A 15291-nucleotide genomic window follows, 5' to 3' on the forward strand; every position below is an offset into this window, starting at 1 on the left:
ACTCAATCTGTGTAATTTGTCCCGTATATATTTAGTATATATTTTAGTTTAGTATCTATAATGGAAAATGAAAACGCCAAAACTTAGTTCCACAAGATCTAAACATGTTCACTGTAAATCTTCCTCTCTTCCTTCGTTTTATAAAGATTTACCGAATCACCATTTTTTTTTAATAATGTGGAGGTTTTTAATCTTCTGGCAGGTGTTCAAAAAAATTTAGCAATGATAATTCGGTGGACAATTGATTTTAATAAAATATTAAAAATTATTAGTCAGGTAGGTATTTAGACAAACTATACAGGTAGGTATGTTTAGATCATTTTCAATAAGGACCAAGAGCGAGGTTATATTGAAAAAAGTGTTTGCTATCGGTATCTTCGAACGCAGTGGGAACAGACGATATCAGTCGTAACATGATCCTGCCAATCCTTGACATCCTTCTACCTACGATCTCAAGCATCATGAACAAATCCCTTACATCCGGTACCTTTCCATCTGCATGGAAAAATGCTAATATTACCCCCATCCCAAAAAAATCTAATCCAACTTCTTTCTCGGATTTTCGACCCATCTCCATCCTTCCATTCCTATCAAAAGTGCTAGAGCGGTTAGTCCAATTACAACTAAACAGTTTCCTGGTCAAAAACAATCTCCTCAACCCATTTCAATCCGGATTTAGGGCTGGACATAGTACGACTACCGCTTTAGTAAAAATCACAGATGATATCCGATATGGCATTGAAAATTCACAAGTCACAATCCTGGCTCTTCTGGACTTCAGTAATGCCTTCAACACTGTGGACTTTGACGTTCTCTTAGGTCTGATGCAATCACTGAACATATCTCCTTCAGCTATTAACTGGTTTCAATCTTATCTGTGCGGACGCCGCCAGCGGGTACGCATTGAGGACGAGTTTTCTTCTTGGTGCCACACCGTGGCTGGTGTCCCTCAGGGTGGTGTGCTCTCTCCTCTCTTATTTGCGTTATTTATAAACTCCATCTCGTTTCAGCTCTGCACTTCCTATCATCTCTATGCTGATGACCTTCAAATTTACTGCCACTCTTCTTTAAGTGACCTATCAAACGGCATCGGAAAAATTAATGGCGATTTGTCTCATATATCCAAATGGAGCAGGGATCACGGGCTTATTGTTAACCCCACCAAAACTCAAGCAATCATTATAGGCTCCCCGTGGCAGATTTCAAGAATTGATTGGTCTTCCCTCCCTCCTATTTCCTTTAATGGTGTAAAAATTGTTTATAGCGAAAGGGTCAAAAATTTAGGTGTTCTCTTTGACCGTCAGCTCTCATGGTCCCCTCAAGTGGCGGAAGTTAGCAGGAAAATATTCGCATCAGCAAGGTCACTCACAAGACTAAAAAAATTCTTACCCATTGCAACTAAAATTTCACTTGCCCAATCCTTACTTCTGCCTGTCCTTGACTATGCTGATTCATGCTATCTCAATCTTTCTGAAGATCTACTTAATAAACTTGAGCGCCTTCAAAATTTCTGTATCAGGTTCATATTTGGCTTACGCAAATATGACCACATCTCCTCTTTCCGTGCACAACTCAAGTGGCTTCCAATCAGGTTACGTCGCAATTATCACATTCTCACACTGCTTTTTTCTGTACTTTTCATCCCTTCTACTCCTCAGTATCTTAAAGAGCGCTTCACCTTTTTTCATCAGAATAACAGTCACATTCCCGTAGTCTAATTGCCCTTCGCCTCAATACTCCCATTAATATGACTGCAGCCTACTCTAAATCCATTACAGTTCAGGCCGTTCGTCTGTGGAATGCTTTACCCATTGAAATACGCACCTCACAAACAATAGGTACCTTTAAAACGAACTTGAAGAAGTACTATCTCTCTTCTTAACTTTATTCATGGTAATATTCATTTTAATCAATTTTTTTTTATATAGGTATGTATATTATTATGTATTTATTTATTTTGTGTAATATTATGTATGTAGTCTGTGTAAGTTTATATTTATAGTTCATGTTTGTGTGTAGTTTATTTATTATACACTAACTAACATATCTTAAGTATGCTGCCCACCCGGTTCCAGGATTTTACCTTTCACTACCCAAAGGTTGGCTGGAAGAGATTGCTTAGCGATAAGTCCGCCTTTGCTCAACATGTTCATAATGTATGTTTTTACTACGTTTGTATTTTTTTATGGGCAATAAAGATAATTTGTATTGTATTGTATTGTATATTGTCTGCCCTTATAGTGCGTTTGACAGTGATACAGCAGGTCCCGGGTTCAAATCCCCGGATCATCCAAGGCAAAATGGAAGAATGGAGAAGGATGAAACAAACTTTTCTGATGGGCCTGGGTCTTGGATGTTTATCCGTTATAAATATTTTAAAAATGTGTTGAGTTAGTATCTCGTAACACAAGTCTAGATCTTACTTCGGGAATTACTCCAATTGCTTACTCGATCTGTGTCATTTGTCCCGTATTATATTTATATATTGGGAGTAAACATTTCTAGAGATTTTTGGTAAATTAAATGGACAGACCGACAGATGATCTGGCTTGAAGTCGTCAGTGATTAATTTACATAAGACTCGTAAATGACGTTGCTGAAATCGAGAAAATGTAAAATATTAGGAAGCGAACCCAGGGTTCCAAAATCCAACAGCAGAGGATGCAACTGGGAACACGCAAAGATGAGAGAGATAAATGTTCCCTTATGACTAAATTCTTAAAAATTAATTAGATTACTGCAAATCACTCAGTTTATACTATCAAATTATATTTTGTTGTGCATTTATATACAATATTAGGACAAACACACACAATATATTTGTTATAGTGCCGTGTGGTTCCCGGCACCAATACGAAAAAGAATAGGACCACTCCATCTCTTTCCCGTGGATGTCGTAAAAGGCGACTAAGGGATAAGTTTACAAACTAGGGATCCTTTTTAGGCGATAGGCTAGCAACCTGTCACTATTTAAATCTCAATTCTATCATTAAACCAAATAGTTGAACGTGGCCATTCAGTTTTTTCAAGACTGTTGGCTCTGTCTACCCCGCAAGGGATATAGACGTGACCATATGTATGTACACAATATCTTTTAATACACTGTATTGACCTTCCTTTTATTCTTGATCTGACAGCTGTTTAAGCTACGATTGAACTTAAATTTAAACCCGTTTTTAGTTTCATCGTATACGTCCTTACATTCCTCTTCTCTGTAATCGGCGTACGTGTCGCTGTATCTTTCGTCAAGATCACATCCACGTTTTGATTCACATCCACTCGGACCGGCGCCTTTAAAGCAATCGTAATAAGGTTTACAATCAATACTGTTTGTGCTTCGAGCTATATAGTTTTCAATGCCGTCTTTCCTGCCGTCGTTGTAGCGCACGAGAAAATTTTTACCCAACTGTCAATCTCTAACCACTTCTGAGGTCAAAGTGAATCTAGTTGCGGACTCGCTGATGGAGTCATCACGAATTTTCGGCCGCCTATTACCGTTTAAATTTTCAATGAAAGACGTGTTCGAATTTCGAATGTAGTCTCGATGTATGCTGTTGTGGTTCGACGGCGATAGGTGCGTTAGGCGATAGCTTGCGCAGGAGTCGTTTCGCCTGACTATGGTCCTTGTTGTGCCGGCTCTGGAACTGCCAATGGGAGCGAAGGACGTCCCGTTCTGATCGGTGGTGGGGGAAGAGAGACAACAGCAGAAGCATTTGAAGTAAGACCTGTGGAACTCCCGTCGGAACTTTCCTGTAACAATGAGAAGAATTGTTGAAAACTTTAAATGAATAAAATATATACGGGACAAATTACACTGATCGAGTTAGCCTCGAAGTAAGTTCGAGACTTGTGTTACGAGATACTAACTCAACGATACTATATTTTATAATAAATACTTATATAGAAAAACATTCAAGACCCAGGCCAATCAGAAAAAGTTCGTTTCTCGTCATGCCCTGGCCGGGATTTGAACCCGGGACCCCCGGTGTCACAGACAAGCGTAATACCGCTGCGCCACAGAGGCCGTCAACTTTGGGATAATAATAAATACATACACTATCTTATGACAGGAATACACTGAACGCAAGGTAGCTTCTAACATTCAAACTTGTTAGCTTATTGTATGTTTTTTAAATAACATCATTACAAGCGCTGATACATGGTTAATTATAAGAAGCTGCTAATTAATTTTATAAAGTGTTACGTTGAAATGTGTCAATGTGCAGTATTACTTAAAGTATTATTTGTGTACGTAGCATTAAAGGTGAAGTGAAATTGATTAAACATAATAAGAAATAATCTACAAAAATCAAATTCAGTTGGTACCGCTACACATATAAAAATAAATTAATATACATTTTAAGTGCTGCATTTAAGAACCTATTTCAAAAACAATTAAATACTAGGTATTGATTATCCCCTCACCATTTTAAACTATTTGTTTTTAATGTGTTTATAGAATGAGATCATAAAAAATAATGAAAACAAAAATATTTCAGTTTCAAAACCTTTAAATTACACTTGATATATTATTAACGATTTTTATAAAATTAATACAACACAAACGTTGATATTCATAAATTAATTTCTAAACACTTTTATGAAATAAAATATGTTGTGTATATCTTTTTCTTATTAGTTTTTATAAAGATTTGTGATTTATAAAAAAAATAATAAAAAAACATATTTTTTATAAATATTTTGTTTACTTTAATTTTATTTAAAATAAAAAAATATATAAGAATATTTCTCAACAAATACTGTGCAGCAGTACCTTAATGCGACAGCTATTAACTCACTAACTGACTGACCTGAAAACCCAGGGAATCCTGTAAGCAAAATATAGTGGTGACGCATTTTTTTTTTCTTAAAACACCAAGCAAATATAAAGAGATAGACAAATACATGCAAAATATGAAATGACACATTATTTTTTTAATTAAGTACAAGGAAATAATTCTACGTTGAAACTGATTCAAATTTAATAAACAATAAAATTACTTTTAAATTAAAATTTTATAAACATTAATCAATATAGTAAACGTTGAAACTGATAAAAATTTAATAAACAATACAATTACTTTTATTAAATTTAATTAAAAACTAATTAAGGTGGTATGAAAACATCAAACAATAGAACGCGTAAAACTGAAATAAAAATTATAAAACTGAAACTTTTGTTACTTTGATGTTTTACTGCCAATAAAAGTCTGAAATTGGTTGCATCGCGTGTGGTTTTATACGACCGTTATAATGTAAAATTCTACCTGTCAGAGGCTTTTAACAACTTGGTAGCTGTTGAGGTTGAGAACGATTAAAAAAATAACTTTCATTCTTCGTAATTACGCTTCAGTTAATACGAGTTGTAATAAATGTCGTGACTATGTGTTGTGTGTAGCAACTACCTATAAATGTTTTTTAAGTTATTTCTAGTTGAAAAAATAATGTTTAGGGTAGGTAGGGACAACCCTTATCACTAAGGGGTATCAAAAATAGATGTTGGCCGATTCTCAGACCTACTCAGTATGCTCACAAAATTTCATGAGAATCGGTCAAGCCGTTTCGGAGGAGTACGGGAACGAACATTGTGACACGAGAATTTTATACATAAGATGATGATAATAGAAAAATATCGGTAAAAAAGCCGGAAGACAAAAAATGGTAAGAGAAATTTAAGAAAGCAACTGAAGATAAATTAGTGATCAAATATCATTTACAAAATTAAAAAAAAAAAACAAATAAATGAAACAATAACGACTTCATCCACAGATTGGGTTAATTACGAAAGAGTAATGGGCAAAGGTTTTTTTTTATTTTGCCGTGTGGTTCCCGGCACCAATACAAAAAAGAATAGGACCACTTCAATAGGATCTCTTTCCCATGGATGTTGTAAAAGGCGACTTAGGAATAGGGTTACAAACTCGGGATTCTTTTTTAGGCGATGGGCTAGCAACTTTTGAATCTCAATTCTTTCATTAAGCCAAATAGCTGAACGTGGCCATTCAGTCTTTTCAAGACTGTTGGTTCTGTCTTCCCCGCAAGAGATATAGACGTGACTATATGTATATGTATGTATGTTTTTTTATTCTTTGTTCATTAAAATTTTGATTAAATTTCCTAGTTAAACAAATTTTAAATTGATACAATCATTCATTATAAGCGATTCTTAATAAATTAATTTAAATGACGATGAAATAGAAATAAGAAGAAAACATTGATACACAATTAATGAGTAAGCATTATGAGAATAACAAAATTAATTAAGTCCTGTAATAAAATAACAGGAAAAGAAGTGAAAATTGCGAAAGAACTCACTTTAATTAATGAAGTTTAAGAAAATAAAATAATATTATTCACTTGTTAACTAAACAATGAGGGACAAAGATTGGAATCACGGATCCCAAGACTTCGTGCCGACGCAAAATATATTTTAATATTCAAGTGTATTAAGTATTTTAATTTCTTACATATTTTTGTTGAAATAATTAAAGATATATATTATACGGAACACGATCATGCCGAAAGCGCATTTATTTATTTAAAAAAAATATAAAATACACACAGAAACAAATATCTTCTGGAATAATGATATTAAAGCAGATTTAATTTAGCTCAAGTCACAATAAGTACTGTTTTTATTTGTAATGTACACCTTTAGTGAACAATAAAGCATTCATTTACTTACTTACTAAAAAAAAATTGATAATAAAGTCTCTATTGATGATAACATTGAGAAGATTACAATTCAAGATGCAACAAGTAAGATAAATAATAATTAAAAAGATAATTTTCTACATACATACATACGGTCACGTCTATATCCCTTGCGGGGTAGACAGAGCCAACAGTCATGAAAAGACTGAAGGCCACGCTCAGCTACTTGGCTCAACGATAGAATTGAGACTCAAACAGTGACAGGTTGCCAGCCCATCGCCTAAAAAGAATCCCAAGTTTGTAAGCCTATCCCTTAGTCGCCATTTACGATATCCATGGGCAAGAGATGGAGTGGTCCCATTCTTTTATGTATTGGTGCCGGGAACCACACGGCACTGCCGGGAACCACACGGCACTAAAGTAAGATAAATAATAATTAAAAAGAAAATTTTGTAAATGTAGAACATACCACTCATGAAGTTGTAGATGAGCGGATTGACGGCCGAGTTGGCGTAGCACATCACGTGGGAGATGAGAGCGATGCAGGTCATCACATCGCTTTGTTGAACGTCGTACGCCACTCTGTTCACAAGGGAGAATTATCAATAAATACAGTACATACATATGGTCACGTCTATATCCCTTCCGGGGGTAGACAGAGCCGACAGTCTCCAAAAGACTGATAGGCCACGTTCAGATGTTGGCTTAATGACAGAATTGAGATTCAAACAGTGACAGGTTGCTAGCCCATCGTCTAAAAGAAGAATCCCAAGTTTGTAAGCCTATCCCTTAGTCGCCTGCGAGAAAGAGTAACAAACATCCATATGTTTAAAAACTACTAATACTACGAAAGTTTGTGAGTATGTCAGGATATCAGTATGGACTGACATCCTGACAAACATATGGATGTTTGTTACCCTTTCACGCAAAAACTACTGAACCGATTACTATGAAATTTGGTATGTACGTAGCTGAAGACCCAGAATAACATATAGGTTACTTTTTATCCCGGAGTTTCCGCTGTATTGATTCCACGCGGACGAAGTCGCGGGCGGCCTCTAGTCCTGTAATATAACCTTAGCATTTCCAATTATGCACTAAGTTCCTGGCGCATAATATTACTGGCATTGGAGCTAACAAGGTGCCATTGTCAGGCAAAATGGATTTAGTTTATCTCGTGAGTTGGATAAACTATCCTAGTTTAGTATAGTATAATTAACCTGATGTGCCGTGTGGTTCCCGGCACCATTAAAAAAAAGAATAGGACCACTCCATCTCTTTCCCACCGATGTCGTAAAAGGCGACTAAGGGATAGGCTTATAAACTTGGGATTCCTCTTTTAGGCGATGCAATGGGCTGGCAACCTGTCACTATTTGGATCTTAATTCTACGAGTATCTTAAAGCCAAATAGCTGAACGTGGCCTATCGGTCTTTATAAGACTGTTGGCTCTGTCTACCCCACAAGCGATGTGGACGTGATTATATGTAAGTATGTAATTAACCTGCTTTTGATGTAGAATTTGTTATAGAATTATGATTGTGTCAAAATATTAACATAGAATTCATGTAATAAATTCAAGATGTTAATTCTACATACATACGTACATATAATCACGTCTTTATCCCTTGCGGGGTAGACAGGGCCAACAGTCTTAAAAAGACTGATAGGCCTTTCCGTCTATGCAAGATTGTTGGCTCTGTCTACCTCACAAGGTATGTACATATGTATTAAATGATCCTATTCTAAAATAATTATTCATTTCAATTTCATATTTCAAGATTGAAGAAAACATTTGCGGTAAAACTTGTGCAACATATTTGAGCGATGTGGCAGTTCATTAGGGAATGCATTCTGAAATGCACCGCATCATGAAAAATGAATTTGAGTGCTTGAACTTACTCTTTGTCATTTTTAATCCATACAAATAATTTTAAGAGAAACAAGTGCTGTTTGATTCTCGGCACTAATGCAAAAAAAGAATAGGACGTCGTAAAAGGCGACTAAGGGATAGGCTTACAAACTTGGGATTCTTTTTTAGGCGATGGGCTAGCAACCTGTCCCTATTTAAATCTCAATTCTATCATTGAGCCAAAAAGCTTAATGTGACCATTCAGTCTTTTCAAGACTGTTTGCAGCGTGATGTTATATATCCTAAAGCCTTCCTCGATTAAAGGTCTATTCAACACAAAAATAATTTTTCAATTCGAACCATCAGTTCCTGAGATTAGCGCGTTCAAACAAACAATAGAATAGATGTATTTTCGAAATCGGATACAAGGTATCACTTATTGACGTCACATCACTCAAATCTAAACATAAACTACTACCGCTTCAAAAGCGCACGTGTAGAATAAGCAGCTAAACAAACTACACTGCAGCATTTTCCCCAAACATGACTGACCTCAGGACCGACAGCAGATGAACTGGGAAGTAGCATACAGCAAACATAGCGACGACAGCCACCAGCATCTTGGCGGCTTTCCTTCTTGAACGCAACTGACCCTCGGTGGAAGCGTTCGCGTGGATTGATGGAGTGGTCCGACGGTTAACGGCTAACCCTGGGATAACATACATACATACATATACCTAACATACATACATACATATAACATACATATAATCACGTGTACATAACTATTCCGTGCCGTTTGGTTCCCGGCACCAATAGAAAAAGTATAGGAACACTCCATCTCGCTCCCATGGATGTCGTTAATGGCGACTGAGGGGAAGGCTTATAAACTTGGAATTCTTCTTTTAGGCGATGGGCTAGCAACCTGTTACTATTTGAATCTCAATTCTATCTTAAGGCCAAATAGCTGAACGTAGCCTTTCAGTCTTTTCGAGATTGTTGGCTCTGTCTATCCCGCAAGGGATATAGACGTGATTATATGTATGTTCCTCGAATTTCTCATTTCATCACCTCTATATTGACTTGCAAATTGCATCAGTCTTAACAATCAATAACGTGCACGCGTTAATTGCATAAAACGACATGAAACGGCTGAATAGTGAACCGTTAATAAGATTTTATTGACAATCTACATACATACCTACATATAATCACGTCTTTATCCCTTTCGGGGTAGACAGAGCCAACAATATCGAAAAGACAAAAGACCACGTACAACTGTATGGCTATATAGTCGAATTGAGATTGAAATAGTGACAGAAGACTGATGTCTATCAGTCGATCAACTGTTTGGCTTATTGATAGAATTGAGATTCAAATAGTGACAGGTTGCTAGCCGATCGCCTACACGAAGAATCCCAAGTTCATATACCTTTCCCTCAGTCGCCTTTTACAACATCCATGGCAAAGAGATGAAGTGCTCAAATTCTTTTCTCTATATGTGCCGGGAACCACACGGCACAACTGAACACAAATATTTCTAATCTCACTCTGTAAATGGTTTATGTTTATGCTGTTTGGTACATACATACATATGGTCACTTCTATATCCCTTGCGGGGTAGACAGAGCCAACAGTCTTGAAAAGACTGATAGGCCACGTTCAGCTGTTTGGTTTAATGATAGAATTGAGATTCAAATAGTGACAGGTTGCTAGCCGATCGCCTAAAAGAAGAATTCCAAGTTTGTAAGCCTATTCCTTTTCTAATTCCTTTCACTTTGGTGGTAAAATACAGAAATAACAAGAAGAATACTTACAATTGTTCTGTCCAGTAGGCGTAGCGCACAGTTTATGTGATTCCGTGTGTCCAGGAATGTTGTCAGACCTCCAGAGGACCCTCACGATTTGGCAGTATGCTATCATCATCAGAAGAAGTGGGAACCTGGTAAAATGAGGAATTGTTTAATTGTTTTTATTATGCGTGAGTGCCGTGTGGTTCCCGACACTTAAGAATAGGACCGCTTCATTGCTCTCCGATGGATGTCATAAAAGTCGAATAAGGAATAGGGATAGTTACTATTTGAATTTTAATTCTATTACTTAGTCATAAGGTTGAAAGTGGCCGTTCAGTTTTCTCAAGACTGTTGGCTCTGTCTACCCCGCAAGGGATACAAGCGGAATTATATGTATGTAAGGGATAGGTAAACAAACGTGGGTTTCTTCTTTTAGGCGATGGGCTTGCAATCTGTCAGGATTTGAATTTTAATTTCATGAATTAGTCTTACAAACTTGGTAAGTATTCTTTTTTAGGCGATGGGCTAGCGACCTATATCACTATTTGAATCTCAATTCTATCATTAAGCCAAATAGCTGAACGTGGCCATTCAGTTTATTCAAGACTGTTGGTTCTGTCTACCCCGCAAGGGATATAGACGTGACCATATGTATGTATGTAAATTAGGCCGTTCAGTTGAACATGACCTTACAATCTTATGAAGAGTGTTCCATTGAACCCCAAGTTGATTGAAGACTATAATTGTCTCACAGAGTAAGAAATACATACTCAGTGCTGCAGTGTAGTTTGTTCCGCCGCTTCTTCTACACATGCGCTTTGGAAGCGGTAGGTAGTAGTTATAATTAGATTTAAGTGATGTGACGTCAATAAGTGATACCTTGTATCCAATTTTGAAAATAAATCTATTCTATTCTATACTCAAATTTTTAAGATAAATTGCTTTCGGCACGAAAATATGTTACATGAGACAAAGTCTCCTTATTTTTTGTACACGCATAGTAAAAAGTGGGTATAATGTTTTTTTTATAAGTGGGTAAAATATGTTCTGTATAAGAAATATGAAAGAACTTTCTTATGCAAATTCTTCCCAATTTTTCGTGCGATAAAAAGAAACAAGTGTAAATAATTGTAGGCGTTGGAGATAAGCGGGGGTGTATCGGGAGTTTACCCAGAATTAGGGGTAACTACCAATTTTAAGGTTTGAACGTCGGTGGTCGAAACGGTAAGGTGCCTGGTCGATACGCGGTTGCGCAAAAAGGCATACATACAACCATATGGTCACGTCTATATCCCTTGCGGGGTAGACAGAGCCAACAGTCTTGAAAAGACTGAATGGCCACGTTCAGCTATTTGGCTTAATGATAGAATTGAGATTCAAATAGTTACAGGTTTCTAGCCCATCGCCTAAAAAAGAATCCCAAGTTTGTAAGCCTATCCTTCAGTCGCCTTTTACGACATCCATGGGAAAGAGGTTGAGTGGTCCTATTCTTTTTTGTATTGGTGCCGGGAACCACACGGCACTAAATATAAAGGCACAGGTTCGAATCCCACCGCGGCAATGTACCAGTGACTATTTTCAATCCGAACTTATCCAATCCAGGATCCATGGTCAAAGGTGTGCCCCGGACTCCTCTCCAGAGGTGATGAAGATGTAATCAGGGGGAAGAACAGACAATCACCGCGCGCGGCGGGCGTAGTGTGAATTTCAGCGTGAAGTTATCAATCGTAGTCAAAAGATGGCGCTTTGCAATTTTTTTATTACGATTTTTGACTACTTTCTTAAAATAAAAAAATAACACCTTTTGTAGCATACAACTTAGAATAATTATGAAATATTCTTTGACGCGTACGAAGTCGCGGGCTACAGCTATTATAATATAATTAGAAAAAAAAATCATGGGTAGACGAATGCGGTGAGATTCGAATAACCCTTTTTTTAAATCGTTCATCTTAACAGTGTATATCAGATTGTTTGCGTGTGTTGAAAAACACGACGCGCTGATCAATGACAGATTATGAGCGGAGATATGAAACATTTCATGGTTTGGAACATAATCCTCTGACTCAACATCGTCTGTCGCGCGGTTCCCCAGGCATAACACCTAGCCTGGCGGAAGATCGTCTTTTGTGGCGGTCGAGCCGAATCATCGCTCCCGCTACAATACATACATACGAGTACACATCAGAGCCAACAGTCTTGAAATGACTGAATGGCCACGTTCAGCTATTTGGCTTTTAGATAGAATTGAGATTCAAAAAGTGACAGGTTGCTAGCCCATCGCCTAAAAAAGTATCCCAAGTATGTAAGCCTATCCCTTAGTCGCTTTTTACTAAATCCATAGAAAAGAGATGGAGTGGTCCTATTCTTTTTTGTATTGGTGCCGGGAACCACTCGGCTCTCACTCCCGCTACAATTTCTTCCAAACTATTAGTGAATGCAATATGAATGGATAGAAATACTCACGTGTAAAGGAATATAGCCTTTATTATATGCCATTTGAGGTCACTATCGTCTGACCACGTGGACGCACACTGCATGAAATATTGCACGTTGAAACGCAGCTGGATCTTCCTTTGTACTTGCAGCATCACGAATTCTGGTATATCTGTATAGAAGAGAAGTTTGTTAAAGGTATGCACATCTTTGGGATAGACTGAGCTAAACATTCTTGAAAAGACGAAAAGGAGACTATGTTTATTTATGTGTTCTAGGGGTGCACTAAAAGTGAATTTCCCGAAATTCCGACGCGAACGGATATCCATGCGATTTTAAGTTATTTTGCGGGCGGAGTCGCGAGTGAATTCTAGTATAGTGTCTCAAAGTGACAAACATACATAATAATCATGTCTTTTAAACCTTACGGGGTAAATATAGCGAACAGTCTCGCAAAGACCGAAAGGCCACGTTCAGCTGCATGGCTTAATGATGGAATTGAGATTCAAATAGGGACAGGTTGCTAGCCCATCGCAAGTAAGGTCATCATCAACGGTAATCAACACCATCATTCACGATAGTCTTTTAAATATAAGATGCTGAATCTATTGTACATGTAATGGGATTACAATCACAAATTTTAATTAAGAACCTTACATATGTAACTGTATACCTGTAATTTGTGTTTTCATAAAAAAAGATCCCCTAAGTCCCTGTTATTGAATGTAGTATGTAAAACACTGTTGGTGTCCCAAATTAATAAATTAAGAAATCATTCATCATAAAGTTTTCAATTTCATCAAAATTCTGGGTTTTATTTCACAGCTCTTGAACTGCATAGAAAAATGTGAGCATTGCAAGATGATGATAAAATTAAGAAGTCAATTTTCGCGAATAAAATTGTGCTCAAAATGAAGTTTAGCAAAATACTAATAGAATGTAATGAAGCTTTACACATACACACATAAAATCACGCCTCTTTCCCGGAGGGGTAGGCAGAGAATACCTCTTTCCACTTGCCACGATCTCTGCATACGAGTACTTCCTTCGCTTCATCCACATTCATAACTCTTCATGCAAGCTCGGCGGTTTCGGGTACTCTTGACCTGACCCCTTACATATGAAGCTTTAAAATGTGTAAAATAACATGAACAACTTTTTCTAATCAAAGCTCTGGCCACAGCTGGCTTCGACGGCCATAAGCTAACGACTTTAGTGCAAAAAGCTCCTACGCGTTTGTAAAAGCTCTAGCCCAGATGAAAGGTATCGATTAGTTTTAAATGAAACCTTTTCGGAGCCAGCTTTTGTACTGGAATTAATTTGAAAGCAAGAATAATCGCATGACCAACTCAATTTTGTATCAAATCGATTTCATAGAACTTTCAAAAATGTGCGTAGTGCAAAGATTTGGTGTCTAAGATAAGGGAATATTTGGGTCGAGGCGACAACCTGTTTTTTTTGTTACTTAATAAATAATTGTAAATACTTACTAAAAAGCAGTGAAAGTAGCCATATGATGAGTATGGCGGTCTTGGCGCGGCCCGTGGTGGACTTGAACTTGAGCGGGAAGCAGATCGCGTACCAGCGGTCCACCGAGATGAACGTGAGGGTTAGCACTGACACTGTCACTGACACGGACTGGAACAATGGAGATAGAAATCAATCATTTAGAACGAACAATCGAAGTAGGTATAGAAACTATTGAACTGATTTCTAAGTAACCTCATGTTACCAGAAAAAAAGCAACTTTCGTAAAAAATATTTAGATAACTAAACTTGAGATTCTTGCATGCGGTAGGTTAGCAAACTGTTACTATTGAATTTAAATTCTATCATTAAACCATACAGCTGAAAGCGGCTTCTGGTCTTGTTAAAACTTTTGGCTCTATCTATCCCGCAAGAGATATAGACGTGATGATATGTATGTGTGTGCCCTTATTTTCAAGTTAATGGTGTAAAAGTAAATAGCCTTATTAGGAACACCCCAATTAAATACGAGAAAGAAAATTTTGATCTGCCGTATAAATTTTGAATGTCATTAATTTAACGTACCATACAGAACATTGCATTGTTAGCATTTTGGCTTTCGGAATCTGCAGAAGGTAAAACAACGAAGAAAGTTGTATGAACTTTATTCAGCTGCCAGCGCTTGTAATTGTATTATAGGGAAAAATTGCAAGGACTGAGCAGACCGAGCTACGACTAAGTAACTTGTGGTAGTAGATTCATTTTATATACATACTCGGTTGTCTTTCTAGTATTTTTGTTTTCAATAATTTAGAGTTTAAGAGACATAACGCTTTCACAAGTGTGAGTGTTTGCATATAAGTTTGTATCTTCGTTAATACTGGCGACATCTTCACCACTCTGTGGTCTTAAGACCACTATCCTGGATTAGGTGGATCACCAAGCGACACCAGTCTGATCTTTGCTTGGTAACCCAAACCGTATCGCATCAAACATTGTTTCCTATTTCTGTATCCTCGTCAATTTGAACAGCTCCATTATCATATCATACTGAGGTGTGCCAGTATACCTCGGACTAAGTTTGGGAATG

General features: G+C 37.1%; 1 protein-coding gene across 1 annotated transcript in view; it reads right to left on the bottom strand.

Moving 5' to 3' along the window:
* Nucleotides 1-2574: 2574 nt before the first annotated feature.
* LOC106137104 (orexin/Hypocretin receptor type 1) overlaps nucleotides 2575-15291 on the bottom strand; it is a 95143-nt gene continuing 82426 nt past the window's right edge. Inside the window, exons 3-8 of the mRNA XM_060951197.1 lie at nucleotides 14225-14372; nucleotides 12765-12906; nucleotides 10323-10447; nucleotides 9058-9214; nucleotides 7124-7236; nucleotides 2575-3750 (exon numbers count right to left, since the gene is read on the bottom strand). Coding sequence (XP_060807180.1) covers nucleotides 3410-3750; nucleotides 7124-7236; nucleotides 9058-9214; nucleotides 10323-10447; nucleotides 12765-12906; nucleotides 14225-14372 — 1026 coding nt within the window. The 3' untranslated portion in view covers nucleotides 2575-3409. The remainder of the gene's footprint in view (nucleotides 3751-7123; nucleotides 7237-9057; nucleotides 9215-10322; nucleotides 10448-12764; nucleotides 12907-14224; nucleotides 14373-15291) is intronic.

The sequence above is a fragment of the Amyelois transitella genome, chromosome 24, assembly GCF_032362555.1.
Source record: "Amyelois transitella isolate CPQ chromosome 24, ilAmyTran1.1, whole genome shotgun sequence".
NCBI lineage: Eukaryota > Metazoa > Arthropoda > Insecta > Lepidoptera > Pyralidae > Amyelois > Amyelois transitella.